Here is a 15388-nt window from a genome sequence, read left to right on the forward strand (position 1 = left end):
GGAACGCTGATAGGGGAGGGGAGGGAAATATATCCTTGGTGGTGGGGTCTGTTTGGAGGTGGCGGAAATGACGAAGGATGATACGATGTATCTGGAGGTTGGTGGGGTGGTAGGTGAGGACTAATGGGGTTCTGTCCTGGTGGCGATTGGCGGGGCGGGGTTCAAGGGCGGAGGAGCGGGAAGATGCGGTGGAGAGCATCGTCAACCATGTCTGAGGGGAAATTACGGTCTTTGAAGAAGGAGGCCATCTAGGTTGTTCAGTATTGGAATTGGTCCTCCTGGGAGCAGATGCGGTGGAGGCGAAGGAATTGGGAATATGGGATGGTGTTTTTACAGGGGGCAGGGTGGGAGGATGTGTAATCTAGGTAGCTGTGGGAGTCGGTTGGTTTATAGTGAATGTCCGTGATGAGCTCGTACATGAAGCTGGTAAGAGTGTACTTGATATATGTTTGATTTAGCAGCCATCCAAAATAAATTACTGACTCATCAAAGGTTGATTCTGGAGAAAGTGTTTTAGCATGAGCCTGATCTCGAGTAGGAAGTGATCTTCACAACATGTAGTGTAAATGTGCTTGCCTAGTACATTTATTTAACAAGCATCTGCTACTGTTTAGTGCAAAACATTGCAATCTTTCTCTTTCACTGGTTTTGAAATTCTGGCATACATTTATCAGACGCAGCAGGTCTTAACCCAGTTGTAGGTTTTTGAACATTTGTGAGCCATAATCTGACTTCATCAGAGAATATTGACTCATACACCAAGGTCCTCCAGCCTTGTCATTCCTTCCAGTCAGAGTGGGGTTGCGTGTTGCTTGTGCTTTGCTATTAAGTACTCTGTTGAAACTTCCTAATAATGCATGTACATGGTTCATTAGCTGATTGGTCTAGCTAATCCTTCTCCTCTCCCTATTTCCATAGTTCCAGTGTTTCCAATCATGTTCCAAAGTATTTTCACAAAAATACCACACAAGAATGAATGTTGAGATCTCATGCTCCACAATGGTGTCTGTTGCTATCTTTTACTTCCCAATTGCAAATGCAGTCAGTCAAAAGGAATAAAAGGAATTGGTTAAGTCTGACTGCTTTCTCTGCATTCTTTGTATGTCTTTATAGTAAAGCATGATGATGTTGTAATCAAGCTATAATAACTGGCAGAATACAATTATTTGTTAAGACTTTGATTCTGCTTTCCTTTGTCCTGGTAGCCACAATCCACAGATTTCACACAATACGACAGTTACAGTGACGTAGGAGAAGCTGTCAGAGGTAGGTATGCCTTTCAGATGAATATTTCTGCTCAGTTTATACATGTGTTTAAACTTCTCTTCCAGAAAATAGTCCAGGTGTTATAGTTTACCCTTACTCCAAGTATCTGTAGGAATTCTGTTAAATCACACTGAACATAAGTTGCCCACAGTAAGTGGATGAGAGAAAGTGAGGACTGCAGGTGCTGGAGAGTCAGAGTCAATAAGTGTAGTACTGGAAAAAGCACAACAGTCAGGCAGCATCTGACGAGCAGGAGAGTCAGCGTTTTGGGCATAAATTCCTGATGAAGGGCTTATGCCTGAAATGTCAATTCTCCTGCTCCCTGGATATTGCCTGACCTGTTGAGCTTTTCTAGTGCCACACTAAATGGTTGCATTGCTATCCCTATCCCTACTCCTTGTAACCCAGTGATCCTACAGTGCTACTTGGAAGTGGACTTGGTGGAGTGAATAGTCATTTCCTGTTCTATGTTTTATCAACATCCCAGGCAACTCGGTACCAGAATTTAGCATGTGGCATCCATATTTAGTTAAAAAACAACATCTTCCTGTCTTCCCTCCAAACTTTCAAGAAAGTACTTGGCACTGCCCCAGATATCAAAGACCTGCCATTCAACAGCATGTTGTGCCTCACATTGTTCTAATGGAAATCTTATTTCGTTTTCTGAAAGAAATGATTTTTAATTATCATTCCTGCTTCTCACTGACATCAAATACTATGCTTAGACCACAGCTTCTGGATTTTAATTTATGCCCAGCCTATTTTAATAACACTCCCTTTTTAAATTGTGTTGCTAGCAAAGTATAGGGAAGAGTAATCTTTTTAATAGTTAGCATTATATGCTATATTATTGCTGAAGCAAGTGTTAGAGGCTGTAGCTGCATGTCTGAGTTTCCTTTTACTAAAATAGCTTGGCACTGCCACCTAGCAGTTGGAAGCAGAACAGATGGTGGCCACTGTTCAGTGTTGCGGGAAATTGAAATGACAGAATTCTCAGCTAGATCGATGACAAAGGAAAATAAAATCAGTCCGGATTACTCTCCTTGATCTTTATTCAGTGAGTGCTGTTGGAACTTGCACGTTTGTTCAATGTCTGATGAGAACTGGATTGACTGTGATTAACTCATAGCCAAATAGCTCACTAGTACATAGTACCTGGACACACACATCAATAATTGAAAGAGTTCTGTGAAAGTCAGGGTGCTTAATTCATTTCTTTGTTATTTTAATAAAGGTATTAAACTGTTTATTTACAATGGGTTGATATCTGCAGTAAGCAATAATGAGTGAAATTTCATGTGAATTCATTAGCCAATCCTGAGTGAAGACCTCAGTGGCAAAGGAGTCAAAGGTTAACATTGGAAAACTGACGTGACATCAAGCATGGTTAAGGGCCTTATCAGTCAATAAAGACAATTTTATTTTAGAACCAATTATGACCTTAAAAATAAACAAATAAGTCTTAATCTTTCTTACCACACTGCAAATTAATACATTGATATAACTACATGTCTGATCCAATTTTATAATGTAGAAAAACATTTCTCTTGAAGTAGAAGAGATAAGAGTTTTATCAAAATGATTCAGACATAGGCAGGGATAACAGCTGAGTAGAGGTGGAGTACTTCTGTCTGAACCAGATGGCCCATGTGTCAGAACTGCCTTTGAACTTTATGCAATTTAGAATCTTTAGGATTGAATGATTGCCTGGCAGAAGTATGTATTACTAAGCTGGTGTGGCTTCTGTATCTCTGGAGGTTAGTAATGGGCAGTATTAATAGTGATTAGTGTCTACCACCCATCCTACTATAGATGAAGTCACACATAGAGACAAGTAGAACCTGGTTAGCAGAACTGAGTTAGTATAATGGACTCAAAATGCATTGGTATATAAATTTTCAATAATTAAAGAAAACGTAATAACATATACAAAGGTGCTGAGCACCAAAGTAATAGCTTTTCTTTTTTTTCTTTTTCAGAAACGCTGGTATGTTGATGCCATTAAGAAGGTCAAAAAATACATTAAGCGTAAAAAGGAAAAGCTTACTTTTTAAACCATAGTACCTACACTTTTTTGTGCATGCTGAGGAGATGCATAAACTCATGTAATAACTGACTTCAAGTAATCCAGACGCCAGTCAAGAATATTTTGTAGTGATTCTTAGCCTAATTACTTTGAAATAAAATCTAAGAATTTTTATATTCAATAGGACCATTTAGTTATAGATGAGAAGAAGCAATGAATAATGTGTACAGAATGCACTAAGTAGTGTTAACTGTAATGTCAAAATATAGAACTACTTTGACTTTTAAATGTTTTATATGAATAATTGTACACAACGTCTGCTTCAAGGAAACTAGGCCAGGATAAGGATAAAGCTTGAGAATATCATTCCAACTTTTGGTTCTTCCACAAACTGCAAATCCAAATATGCATACAGTTATTCAAGTATATTTAAAAATGCACATCATGAAGGTTTCATTTTATCCTTTAACTTTAGATTTTAGCCCATAATTTTGTTTATATTTTGTTCCTCTTGGAAAATATGCTGAAACAGTAGGTCAACTTCCTCTCCAGTTGACTCCATGTAATATTTCCATATATAGTACTCAAATGAGCTATGGTTTGGAAAGTTAGATTATTTGATTGAGAAATTGGAATCATGCAAATTAAACTCACCAAGCCAATTGAGTTTACCTGAGCATTTCAAAAATAAATCACATTTTGACCCTGAAAGAATTTTATACCTTTGAAGTTAGATTTTCTTTTTGACATTAGCAGAAATCATAATAGAGATTTGGTGGTAAAACCAAAGGTATTTCAATTGCATTGTTCGTACTGCTATTGCAGCGCATTGTAAAATAACTTAAATTCACTATAATGCTGCATTTCAATCATATTAATTCTGATAGTACTTTTAATTCATAAATACAACAAAGCATTAGTTGATCTTGCAACACTGTGCCTGTTGTAAAAGACTGTGGATTGTATAGAATCATTTGTGGGTTAGTTTTTCTTTGAGGAAAAATACTATTATCTATATTTGTTTTACACTTAGAACAAGCTAGCTTACAGCAAATGCATTTTAGTTCTCTGAAGTTTAGTGACTGTCATTGACACACAGTCATTATTTCTCTCTCTACCTTTTACAGCCTACACAGGATGGAACTGTTCAAGGAACAAGGATGGACAGGGGAGTTTCAATGCCTAACATGCTGGAGCCAAAGGCAAGTCTACAAAAATCAGTGAAATTGTACCGATAATTTTTTAAAAAAAGTTTACTGCATATGATAAGAATAACTAAAGTAAGCAAAAAAAAATCAACTGTATTTCCTAAACTAATTGGCGTACTTCCCGATTATCAGTTCTGTTAGGTGTACAAAAGTTTCAAGTTCTTCCTGTGGAGAAAGGGTGTAGTCCCAACAGATAACCTCTCCGAAATCATAGGCAAGATTATAAACTTAAAACTACACGGCCAGTTAGCCCACATCCTCCTATTGTTTCAGTGCATTATTTCACTATTACGCTCGATTTGTGCATCACTTTTAGAAATGATCATTTGTTTTTAATTCCCTTTCGTAAATAGGTTTGCACGGAGAGAAAACCTGTTGAAAATAGACATGTAAAATATATTTGAAAGTAATTAAATAGACAAAACATTTGGTAGAAATGACCCTGATAACTGAGTAAACACTATGCTAATCTCCTATTAATGTAGATCCCAAGTCAAGACTTGCATTTCATTTAAATAAAAACAAAATATGGCAGATGCTAAAATTAAAACAGAAAATATTGGAAACACTCAGCCAGGCATGCTATAGGGAGAGAAATAAAGTTGATGTTTTGAGTTGAATATGAATGAATAAGAATTATACTTGAAACAAAACATTAATTTTATTTCTCTCTTCATGGAGGCCTGCAGACTTGTTGAGTCTTTCCAAAATTTTCTGTTTCCATTTTATTGCAGAATCTCATTAATATACAGCTAACTTTGTCAGCCTCCTATGATTAGGTATGTAGTTGAGAACCTGAGTGGAATTTAACATCTTCCTATGTGTCAAATTTGTAGGTGGGTGCATTTAAACAGGTGTAAGTGTAGAAGGTGGAGTCACTGCTTTCTTCCTAACTCTACCCTGACTAAATCTACAGCAGGAAGGTCCAGGCCCACCTCCAGTTGAGGCCCTAAATGGGGATTTGCCAAGTGAGAAGCCAAGAAGTAAGCCTAGTCAGGATCCTTTGCTCAAAGGCACTTATTGAGGGACTCTGCATTGCAAAGATTGCTTAATGGGAGCAGACTCCCTGACCAGTGACCCACCACATCAAGGCACCTAACTTGTGGCTGGGTGACTCGTGAACTTTGGCCTCTGGTGGGTGCAGTACTGGCAGCAACTACTGCTTTCCCACGAGCACTGTCACCAATAAAGAACTGCTGACTCTGGTTGGCTGTATAAGAGTGTTGATGGGGATTTCACATTGGTGACATGAGTCAAAAAAGAAGGGACTGGTAAAAATACTTGATGTAGTGAGTTCATTGTTAAAACATTAAGAATGCTTTTTTTTTGATAGGACTTCCTTTTTTTTAATGTTCATACATGCGGTATTAGTATTCCTGTCCAGGCCAACATTGCCCATAGTTGCCCTGGAAAAGGTGAGCTGCCTTTTTAAACTGCTGAAGTCCATTTGGTGTTGGTGTTGGTATCCCCACAATGCTGTTTGGGAGTGAGTTGCAGAATTTGACCAGTGACACTGAAGGAATGGCAATATAATTCCAAGTCAGGATGGTGAGTGGTTAGAGGTGAAACTTGCAGATCATTTTGTTCCGATGTATCTGCTGCGATTGTCCTTCTAGATGGTAGCGGTTGTGGGTTTGGAAGATGCTGTCTCAGGATCTGTGGAGAATTTCTACAGTGCTTCTTACAGATGGTGCACACTACTGCTAGTGAGTATTGGTGGTGGAATATGTGAATATTTGGCTATATGATGTCATTCAAGTGGATTACTTTGTCACAGATGATGTCAAGCTTCTTGGGTATAGTTGGAACTGCCCTGATCCAGGCATGTGGACAGTATTCCATCACACTCCTGACTTATGCTTCGTAAATGCTGGGCAGGGTTTGGCGAGTCAGGAGATGGATTACCTACTACAGGATATCTATTCTTTAGCCTGTCTTTATAGCCACTGTATTAGATAGCTAGTACATTTAAGTTTCTGATCAATAGTAACTCCCAGGATGTTGATTCAGTGATGGTTAGGCCATTGAATGTCAAAGGGTGATGGATAGTTAGTTTCTCTTCTGATGGGGATAGTCATTATCTGACATTAGTGTGGCATGAACGTTACTTGCTACTTGTCAGCAAAAGGATATTGTCCAGGTTTTGCTGCATTTGGACATGGTCTGCTTCAGTATCTGAAGTCACCGGTAGTGCTGTGTAGTCTTCGATGAACATCTCCAAAATGACCTTAGGAAGAATGGAAGGTTGTTGATGAAGCAACTGAAGATAGTTGGGGCTAGGACAGTACACTGAGGAACTCCTGCAGTGATATCCTGGAGTGATATCCTGGAGCTAAGATGATTAGCAACAACAGCCATCTTCCTTTGTGCTAGGTACAACTCTAATCAGTGGAGAGTTTTCTCCTTGAATCTCACTGACTCTACTTTTGTTAGGGTTCTTTGATGCCACACTCAGTCAAATGCCCTTGGAGTCAAGGGCAATTACTCTCACCTTTGATATTCAGCTCTGTAATGGGATCGGGAGCTGAGTGGCCCTGGTGGAATCCAAACTGGGCATCAGTGAGCAAGTTTTTATAAGTAAGCCAAAAAGAAGGGTCACTGGATCCAAAACGTTAGCTCTGCTTTCTCTCCACAGATACTGCCAGACCTGCTGAGTTTTTCCAGCAATTTCTGATTTTGTTTATTATCAAGTGCTGCTTGATAACACTGTTAATGATACCTTCCATCACTTTATTGATGATTGAGATCAGACTGATGGGGTGGTCATTGGCCCAGTTGAATTTGTTCTACTTTTTGTGTACAGGACATTAATGTCTGTGTTGTAACTGTACTGGAGAAGCTTGGCCAGTCTTTGGTACTATTGCTGTAATGTTATTGGAGCCCATAGTCTTTGCTATATCCAGTGCCTCTAACTGTTTCATGGTAACACATGGAGTGAAATGAATTGGCAGAAGACTGACAATCTGAGGATATCTAGTGAAGGTCGAGATGGATCATCTACATGACACTTCTAGCTGAAGATAGTTACAAATGCTCCAACCTTATTTTTTACACTGTGTTGGGCTGCCCACTTATCACTTAAGCAATCGTTAGAGAGTAGTTATGATATGAAGTTTGCATAATTGTCATGCTTTGGGACTGTATTTTTAATTGATAGTAAAATGCAGAAATGAAAGGGATCACATTAACTGTTTGAATTCTGCCCAACAACAGCCTTGAGTTGTATGTGATAATACTATGGCTGTAAGAGGTGTATTTTCTTCTTTTTTTCATGAAGAAAGGTTGAAACAGAGGTATCATGCAGTCTGCTCAAAGCCAATAGTGTAAACAGCTGGTGAGGCTTTCAGGTGTTTTTAGAGTTTAGAACAATAGAAGTTGCCTGAATGGGTGGGATCAAGCTCCCGCAGAACCAGAGTTTTTGGATTTAGCTTTCAGCAGTTGCTGGGGTCATGAAGCTGGCTGTAGAACCTTTTATTCCTCTCCAAAAGCTGGGGTTCTCTTCCTGCTGCTAGAATTACATATGAGACAATCTATTTTACTGACATGTTTATGAGATGTTACTAATTGGAACAGTTAATTAGTATATATTATTAATTAGTATATACTATATTAAGCATTTTGGTAGAGTTACAGTTAAGCTGATTCTTTCATTTTATTTTTATTTTGTCTGTAGTTTAACTGTAGTGTAAAGATATAGTGTGTTTCGCTTAAAGGGCAAACATGAGGACTGCAGATGCTGGAAATTAGAGTTTAGATTAGAGTGGTGCTGGGAAAGCACAGCCAGTCAGGCAGCATCTGAGGAGCAGGAAAATCAATGTTTCGGGCAAAAGCCCTTCATCAGGACTGAAGGCAGGGAGCCCTCCAGGGTGGAGAGATAAATGTGTTTTGCTTAAAGTTGAGTAGTTTGACCAATTGAACTGCATCTGGAATGCAACACCTTTAAAATAAGAACATGATAGGGTCTAAACTGTCCTCTTAATATATTTTGAGGGAGTTTGGTCTGGTCCATAACAGGTACAATACAGTTGTTAAAGGAGGATCCTATAACTGTGTTGTTAGTGAATAGACTGTAAATCTCCAAGACACAGGGAGGTGCTAGGAACGTCAGATTTTTAATGACTACACTTGCTAAACTGCATATTTAATTCCAAAATAGAATGGAGTTGTGGGATTCACACAATAACTGATTAGTCTTTCTAACTGGATGCAGATCCCATGTGATTCCTGTTGCCATGGAGGTTGCCTTTTAAGAGTGAAACAGAATAAAGGAAATAATTGTAAACTGAGTTTTCAGGTTATCTTAAAATAGCTATGAATGTAAAAACAGGACAGTCTGCAAGAACATGGGAAACAAAGAGAGATGGCAGCAAGGTGAAGGCAGTTAGTCCTGGCTCTGTTAGTCACCATCCAAAAAGTGGTGGCTGTGCACATTCGGTTTGAAGAGATCAAGTTCATGAGGTACCAATCGAGATTGGGACATTCACCTACTTTGGCTAGAGGGGAGAATCACCAATTTATCCCTCACTGTGAAAGTCAGTTCTGGGATTAGAAGTATCCAGCTGGGAAAGGAAAAGAAAGAAAGCAAGTGCTATGAGGTGGCAGCTTGAAACTTTGACCACAATCATGTCAACTTTGATCTTATCGAATGATAAAGCAAATTCAAGGTTTGGTAAAGTCTATGCCTACTGTTAATTCTTGTAAGCACTCTGGAGATAGGATTTTTTGACGGGCTACCATGTTGGAAATAGAATGAACTTAAAAAGAAAGGTCACCATTTTATACTGGTTTCTGGAGAATGAAGTGTCCTTTTAAGAGACATAGCCTCCAAGGGATATTTTTTGTTATTTTGAAAGTTAAATAGAGACCTTTTCTGTGGTTGAGATTATACATTTCTGAATAGTGTTTAGAATAGTGTTGTTTTAGTTTGTTGGTTCCGACAAAATATTTTAATGGATCATTTCTGTCAGCGTCTGGAAATTTTAATATCTTTCAGAAGTTATTGATTTCTACCAGGATCATATCAAGTCATATTCTATAGATTAGAATGAGAAGCTCTAAAAGGATGCATATTTGAAAAACTTAATGAAGATAAGTAATCAAATTGAATTTCCCTTACCAATATAATTTTTCTTCTATTATGTAGATTTACCCTTACCAAGTACTTGCAGTGACTAACAGGGGACGCAGCAAATTACCAAGAGATGTAGACAGAACAAGACTGGAGGTGAGATCATGGCATGAAGAATTGGGAATGAATGTTGCTGTTTGGGAATTGGAATGGGCACTTGTACCAAATCTAATAAACTGGCTTGTAATGCTCTGATTTTCAAATGTGTGATCACTTGGAGGAAAAAATCTTGTGTCACTAGAGCCTTTTAAGAAAGTGTTTCAGGATGATGTAGTTCATGTGGTTTGATGTCTTCAGTTCAGCACATAGGAGTTTCATTTCAGGGCAAAGCATCAGGTTCAATATTCTGTATCACAAAGATAACAGGATATGAAGGAAACTGTTCTTTTCATCCGACAATGCTTGCACAGAAATCTGCAACACCCACACATAGCATTTTGGTTTCTTTTAAAATAAGGCAGTGGTTTGCTGTTATGATTTGTTCGTTATTTGAAATATATTTTCTGGTATCAATGCTGGCTTTGTTCTGGCACTTGTGATTTAACTGAAAGTAAAATTCTGGATTTAACTTCTGCTCCACCTAATAACTTGTTCTTGCTCACCTGCCTCATTTCCCAACTCTTTATCTCGGTCTACTGACACTGTAGATTAACTGTGAAACTCTGCACAATTTCCTCAGTTCGATGTGTCTAGATGACCAAAACTGAAACATAATATCTGAAGTGCACTTTTACTAGATAAAGTTTTGTTGAAAAAGGGAATAGCATCCAGTTTGTCAGTGACTTGAGAAAATTATGGAATGTGCATATTAACAAAGGACGAAATAAACTAATCATAGATAAATAAATGTAACTTCAGCATGGTTGCAAATAAACTTTAATAACCAAATGTTTTTCCTTTATCATTTACTCTTCTAGCGTCATCTAGCCCCTGATGTTTTTTACCATCTATTTAATATGGCCATCCAGGAGTTTGACAGGCTACCACTTTGGAAGCGGAATGAACTTAAGAAGAAAGCTCACCTCTTTTAGTCAACAAAATGCTTGATGGAAATGGGTGACCGCAGAGGCCAAATAGCAAAGTAATATTTTGTAAGGGAAGCATTATGGAAGTTAGCAAAATCCCAATGCTAATGCAGATGACCAGTGCAAGGTCAGAGAAATTGATAGTCGTATAAAAGTTGCGATAATTTTCACCTGAGAATTCTATTTCAATTACCTTAATAACATTAATGACAGTAATATCATTTCTTGTTAAACAATAACTTTCTCTGACCTTTCTAGAGTTATTATAGATTGGTTATTGTAATGAATTGGATAACAAATTTTCTTTTATAAATAATTTGAATACTGTGCTTTGGAAACATATTTAAATATTTAGCCGTACTACTCTAAGCAACCTGCAGCAACCAGTGTTCTATGCCTTGCACTGTGAAAGCCTGGGTTTGTGGATACAAGTAGTGAGGGTTTTAATTTAGAGTTGGTTTGTACAAAGTTATGCTTTGGATTTTATTGCTTGAAAACTTCTACACTGTGTGCTGTTGTTGAAAAGATGTATGTACAGCTGCTATGCATAATAGTCATGTCAGAGAGAAATATACAAGAAAAAAATGACAAGAGAAATGCTGTTCAGAGTCAGCAGTTCAGGTTCATGGAGAAATGATAAAATGACTTCACATCAGTGTGTCACTTCGTTCATTTGTATTGAAAACAAAACAGGAAATGTTGATATTATTGCCCAGATATTTTGTGTATCACGTTATTACTTGTGTCTGTACTTGCCTTAATGTTATAAATTGTCACTTGCACCGATTCCCTGAGTACCACATCAGTCCTTTATTATTTTGTGCATTGGGACATTGCAAGTGTCATAAAATGACTATTTCATTTGCTTAAGTACTTTGAATAAATGGGCCAGTTTTCATATCATTCCCAGCTGATCTGCAGTTAAGGGCCTAGAAATTATAGCTTGGGGTGTATGTAATTATTCTGCACACTGTTTTAATTGAGGCAGTTACCGTAGCTTACTGTCACTATTGAAATAGTGCAGAATTAATACATTAGTGTTATATTGTATAATTTCAAGACTAATATATTCCCACTTCATAAAAAAAAGTTACATCATCTTTAAAAGTATGATATAGTCTTATAAGGATGCTGCAGTGTGCCTGCCAAAGATCTTATTTGGATTAGACCTGAATGGATAGGCAATTTGGTCCAGTATAGAGAGAACATTATTATATGTATATATGTACAAACTATAGCCTCAGTTCAATAGAAACCAGGCATGTGGAGTTGCTGCCTTAGACTAAGTTTTAACATGTTGAAGAATACAATAGGATAAGTGATACAACAGGTAAGCATCTTATCCTATCTGTGTTCCCACCGGGTGCTTTTTTCCATGTAAATTAGTTTTGCCTCCCTTTCCTGACATGATTCTGAAGTTATTAAGTAATTTCCCTGAAACAATATATTAGAATAATAGATTACAAACAGCCCCTTATAGCATTTCACTCATTGTCTTAGAGGCAATGGTGAGTTTTCAGTCAGTTTATAGAACAACTGAATTATCTTTTGGTTTTTAAATGCTTTCACTGAATATTACAATTAAATATTCAATTATGTAAATCCAACAATTCTCACTGCACCTGAAAATTATATCATCTTGTGTTTGTAAAAGAAAAATGTCTTTAAAAAGCAATTAAAATTAATGAACAGTGGACAATTCACCACATGGCTAACCCCAAACAATATTTTGTTCCTTCAACCAAACATTTCATTTGCATTTTAATTTATCACCAGGTATTCAATTGTAGAATTTGTATGCATTTTCTATATTTTATACATTATGCATTTTATCTAATTTGAAGTCTTGTTCTATTGGTTGCAATGTTTCTCGATACTGTGGGGTATAACTTTGTCTTGAGCAGTAATAGAAATTGGATAACAGCAAATCAACAGCAGGGTTACACTCCACTTGATATTCAGTTCCATGTAGTTTATGGAAAACAGGATTAAGCTAATGGCAAAATAGGGTGCCTAATGTCAGTGCTCATTTAGTATCCCTGCCCAATTTATATCCCAAGGTTTCAAAGGGTGCACGTGAAATCAATATTTAGTGTGTGGGAGACAGTTTTGCAGTAAAGCTTAACCTGCATGTTGTAAATTAGGTGTTAAGCTTTGAACCGACTCCAAAACGAAGGATAGTGAGGCTCACCCCTGCAGGGAGTCTCACTTTGTCACATACCACTATAGGTTGAGCCGATCCTTAAACTTAGGCTATGGCCTACCGGATAGAATTTCGTCTTCTCTGTATTTCTTGGTGCAAATCAGCCATTTATAACTCACTCCCAGCAGTACCCTGCATCTAAAGGGAGAAAAGGAAAGTTGAACTTGTACTTCAGGTGTCTAGAAACAGTCATCAATCCAATATTTATAGATGAAAGTTAGATACCTTTACATAGTTCTTTCCTCAATTGCATAGGATCTTCAGGCAAGCACTCAACTGCTTCCCCTGTCATCAGATGTTATCCACTAAATCCTAAGCAATGCAATTGGGGGATGGATATTTGGTTGCAGAGATCTCTGCCACTATTTCTTCTGCTTTTCTCTTCTTTGCAGGGTACAAAGCGTAGGAAAATAGGCCTCATAATCTGTTGCAGATGAAACACTGAAAACCATATCTGTGTGATTCTGATAATGGGAGTTTGTTAGTGATAAGTGATATGATTCTTATAGTCAACAAGTACTTGCCTGCTTGATATTGTATGGAAACTTACAAGAAGTCATTACATTTAGAGTTTTATCTGGTTCATTTGGATATAGTACAAAGTTTTAAAAATGGACCTAATGCAAGTTGCCTCCAGAATTGTATGTTCAATTCTGCTTTATCCCCTCTGTGCTTTTTAATTGCAACTGCTAGCATTCAGATATCATGAAGTATGTAAGTTTTAAAATAATGATGGAATTTAACATCTGCAGGAAGCGTTCTGATTCAATTGGAAAAGTTAAGTGTAGGAAATGTGGTCAGATTTATAAAAGTTGCTTTTCTTTTAGTCTATCAGTGAATGCCATGAAGCAAGCAAAGTTGTCAGTGTTTTATTTATTGTCTTCGTTCTTTAAATTAGTCATACTAGTATGAATAAAAATGTGAAGAATCATGTTGACATTTTTGGCATAACGTTGGAGTAATACTTTCTGTTTAGAGTCACTGAGGCATGCCGTATGGTTGCTTGGTAATAGTTAATTAACAGCTAATATGTATTGTGCAATATGGAGTAAATATAGAAGTTAAGAATTTACAAGCACCAGACTGAGCATTTTGGTTAAACTGGACTTTGTTAGTTTTCTCATAAGATGTTGTAACTGGCATTTTCACATAATGTTCTGTTTAATATTTAAAACTCCAGTTTTAAAACACTTTCCTAAAACAAGTTAACACGTTACATAAAATTTACAGCAAGGGAAGATACCCTTGAGCCCAACTGGTCTGTGTCTGAGTTTATGTTCCACATGAATTTTCTCCTTTATCTAACCCTATCAGTAGTCTCATTTCAATTTCAGAATACAACTGAATCATTTTTAATATCCTGTGTAATATGTAGTGATGGGAGCTAATTTGTTTTACACAGATTAAGCTTCCAGGGCCACAGTGCTGAGAGACAAGCAGTGTAAAACTGTGACAGATGTCAAAGCAACTTAAAAAAAATGCACTTAAGTCTTTATGAGTTGATAATCATGGCTGTGAACCTAAATGCCTGTAACAGAAACAAACTACAACCTGATAATTGCCGAATAAAATGAAAATGATTAGTAATAAAGTCAGATTTCAGGGTGAGATTTCTGACTTCTCACCAAGCATCATTGGAGTTGATACATATTGCTGAAACTGATGGGCTGTCCTTGTAAACACTGATTACATTCTGACTAACTTTGTTTCATTAAATGAATTGTTTAACAAATGAACTTCTGCCTTATAAAATTACATTAAATGTCAAGGGTGTATATTTATGTATGTGTGTTTCTATTATAAATACGATTTATTTTCCTTGATCTCTCAGTATCACACCACTGTCCTGGCCAAGAGGTCATGTTGACGATCTGCTCAGAACCCATGGGAATATTTCTATTCAGCCTATCTCCATCTCCCATTTCTATTTTCCCTTTATGGAACTCCATTCCAGTGCCTTCTCATGACAGTGTGACTGAGACCATTAACTCACTGTGTGCAAAAGTACAGGTGGCTAGTTTAGGGAAAGGCAAAATTTAAACTGGTCCAGTCAAGAGCTCAAAAACTGTGTTTGAGACAACATAGGAGAAGCAGTACCTTACATTTCATTGTGCCATACTTAATGTGGGAAGGTGTGAATGACAAAAACGTAGCAATTATAATTTGTCCACAATAATATCCTTTGTCTTTATTTTGACAAGGTTAGTTGAAGTCAATGGATATACTGTAATATATTCAAATAAATTAACAGTTGTATTCACCGTTATTTAATTGCATTTATCAGAGAAAAAGCATCAAGAGAGATAAGTTTATGAAAGCAATAAGTGCCTTGGTCTTATATTTGATTTCATTCTAAAACAACTATCAAAATGAAAACTTTAAATTGTAAGTTTTCCAAGTTAAACAATTTGTACTTATTTTTTCAGTTAATTAGGAAGCTGATCATTTTCCAAACCTCTGTGAAGAGTTCCTTTACTTTGCTGTATGATAATATAAATTTCCAAGCCAATTTTCCTCTCCTGCATTTCTTCA

General features: G+C 37.0%; 1 protein-coding gene across 1 annotated transcript in view; it reads left to right on the forward strand.

The window, feature by feature from the left end:
• The window catches only part of LOC122561211 (actin-binding LIM protein 1-like), a 16915-nt gene extending 1527 nt beyond the window's left edge, over window positions 1-15388 (forward strand). The window contains exons 2-6 of the mRNA XM_043712799.1: window positions 1206-1266; window positions 3246-3253; window positions 4420-4494; window positions 9644-9724; window positions 10546-15388. Of these exons, the coding sequence (XP_043568734.1) occupies window positions 4453-4494; window positions 9644-9724; window positions 10546-10659 (237 nt within the window). The 5' untranslated portion in view covers window positions 1206-1266; window positions 3246-3253; window positions 4420-4452 and the 3' untranslated portion in view covers window positions 10660-15388. The remainder of the gene's footprint in view (window positions 1-1205; window positions 1267-3245; window positions 3254-4419; window positions 4495-9643; window positions 9725-10545) is intronic.

Source organism: Chiloscyllium plagiosum, chromosome 22, assembly GCF_004010195.1.
Source record: "Chiloscyllium plagiosum isolate BGI_BamShark_2017 chromosome 22, ASM401019v2, whole genome shotgun sequence".
Classification (NCBI taxonomy): Eukaryota; Metazoa; Chordata; class Chondrichthyes; order Orectolobiformes; family Hemiscylliidae; genus Chiloscyllium; species Chiloscyllium plagiosum.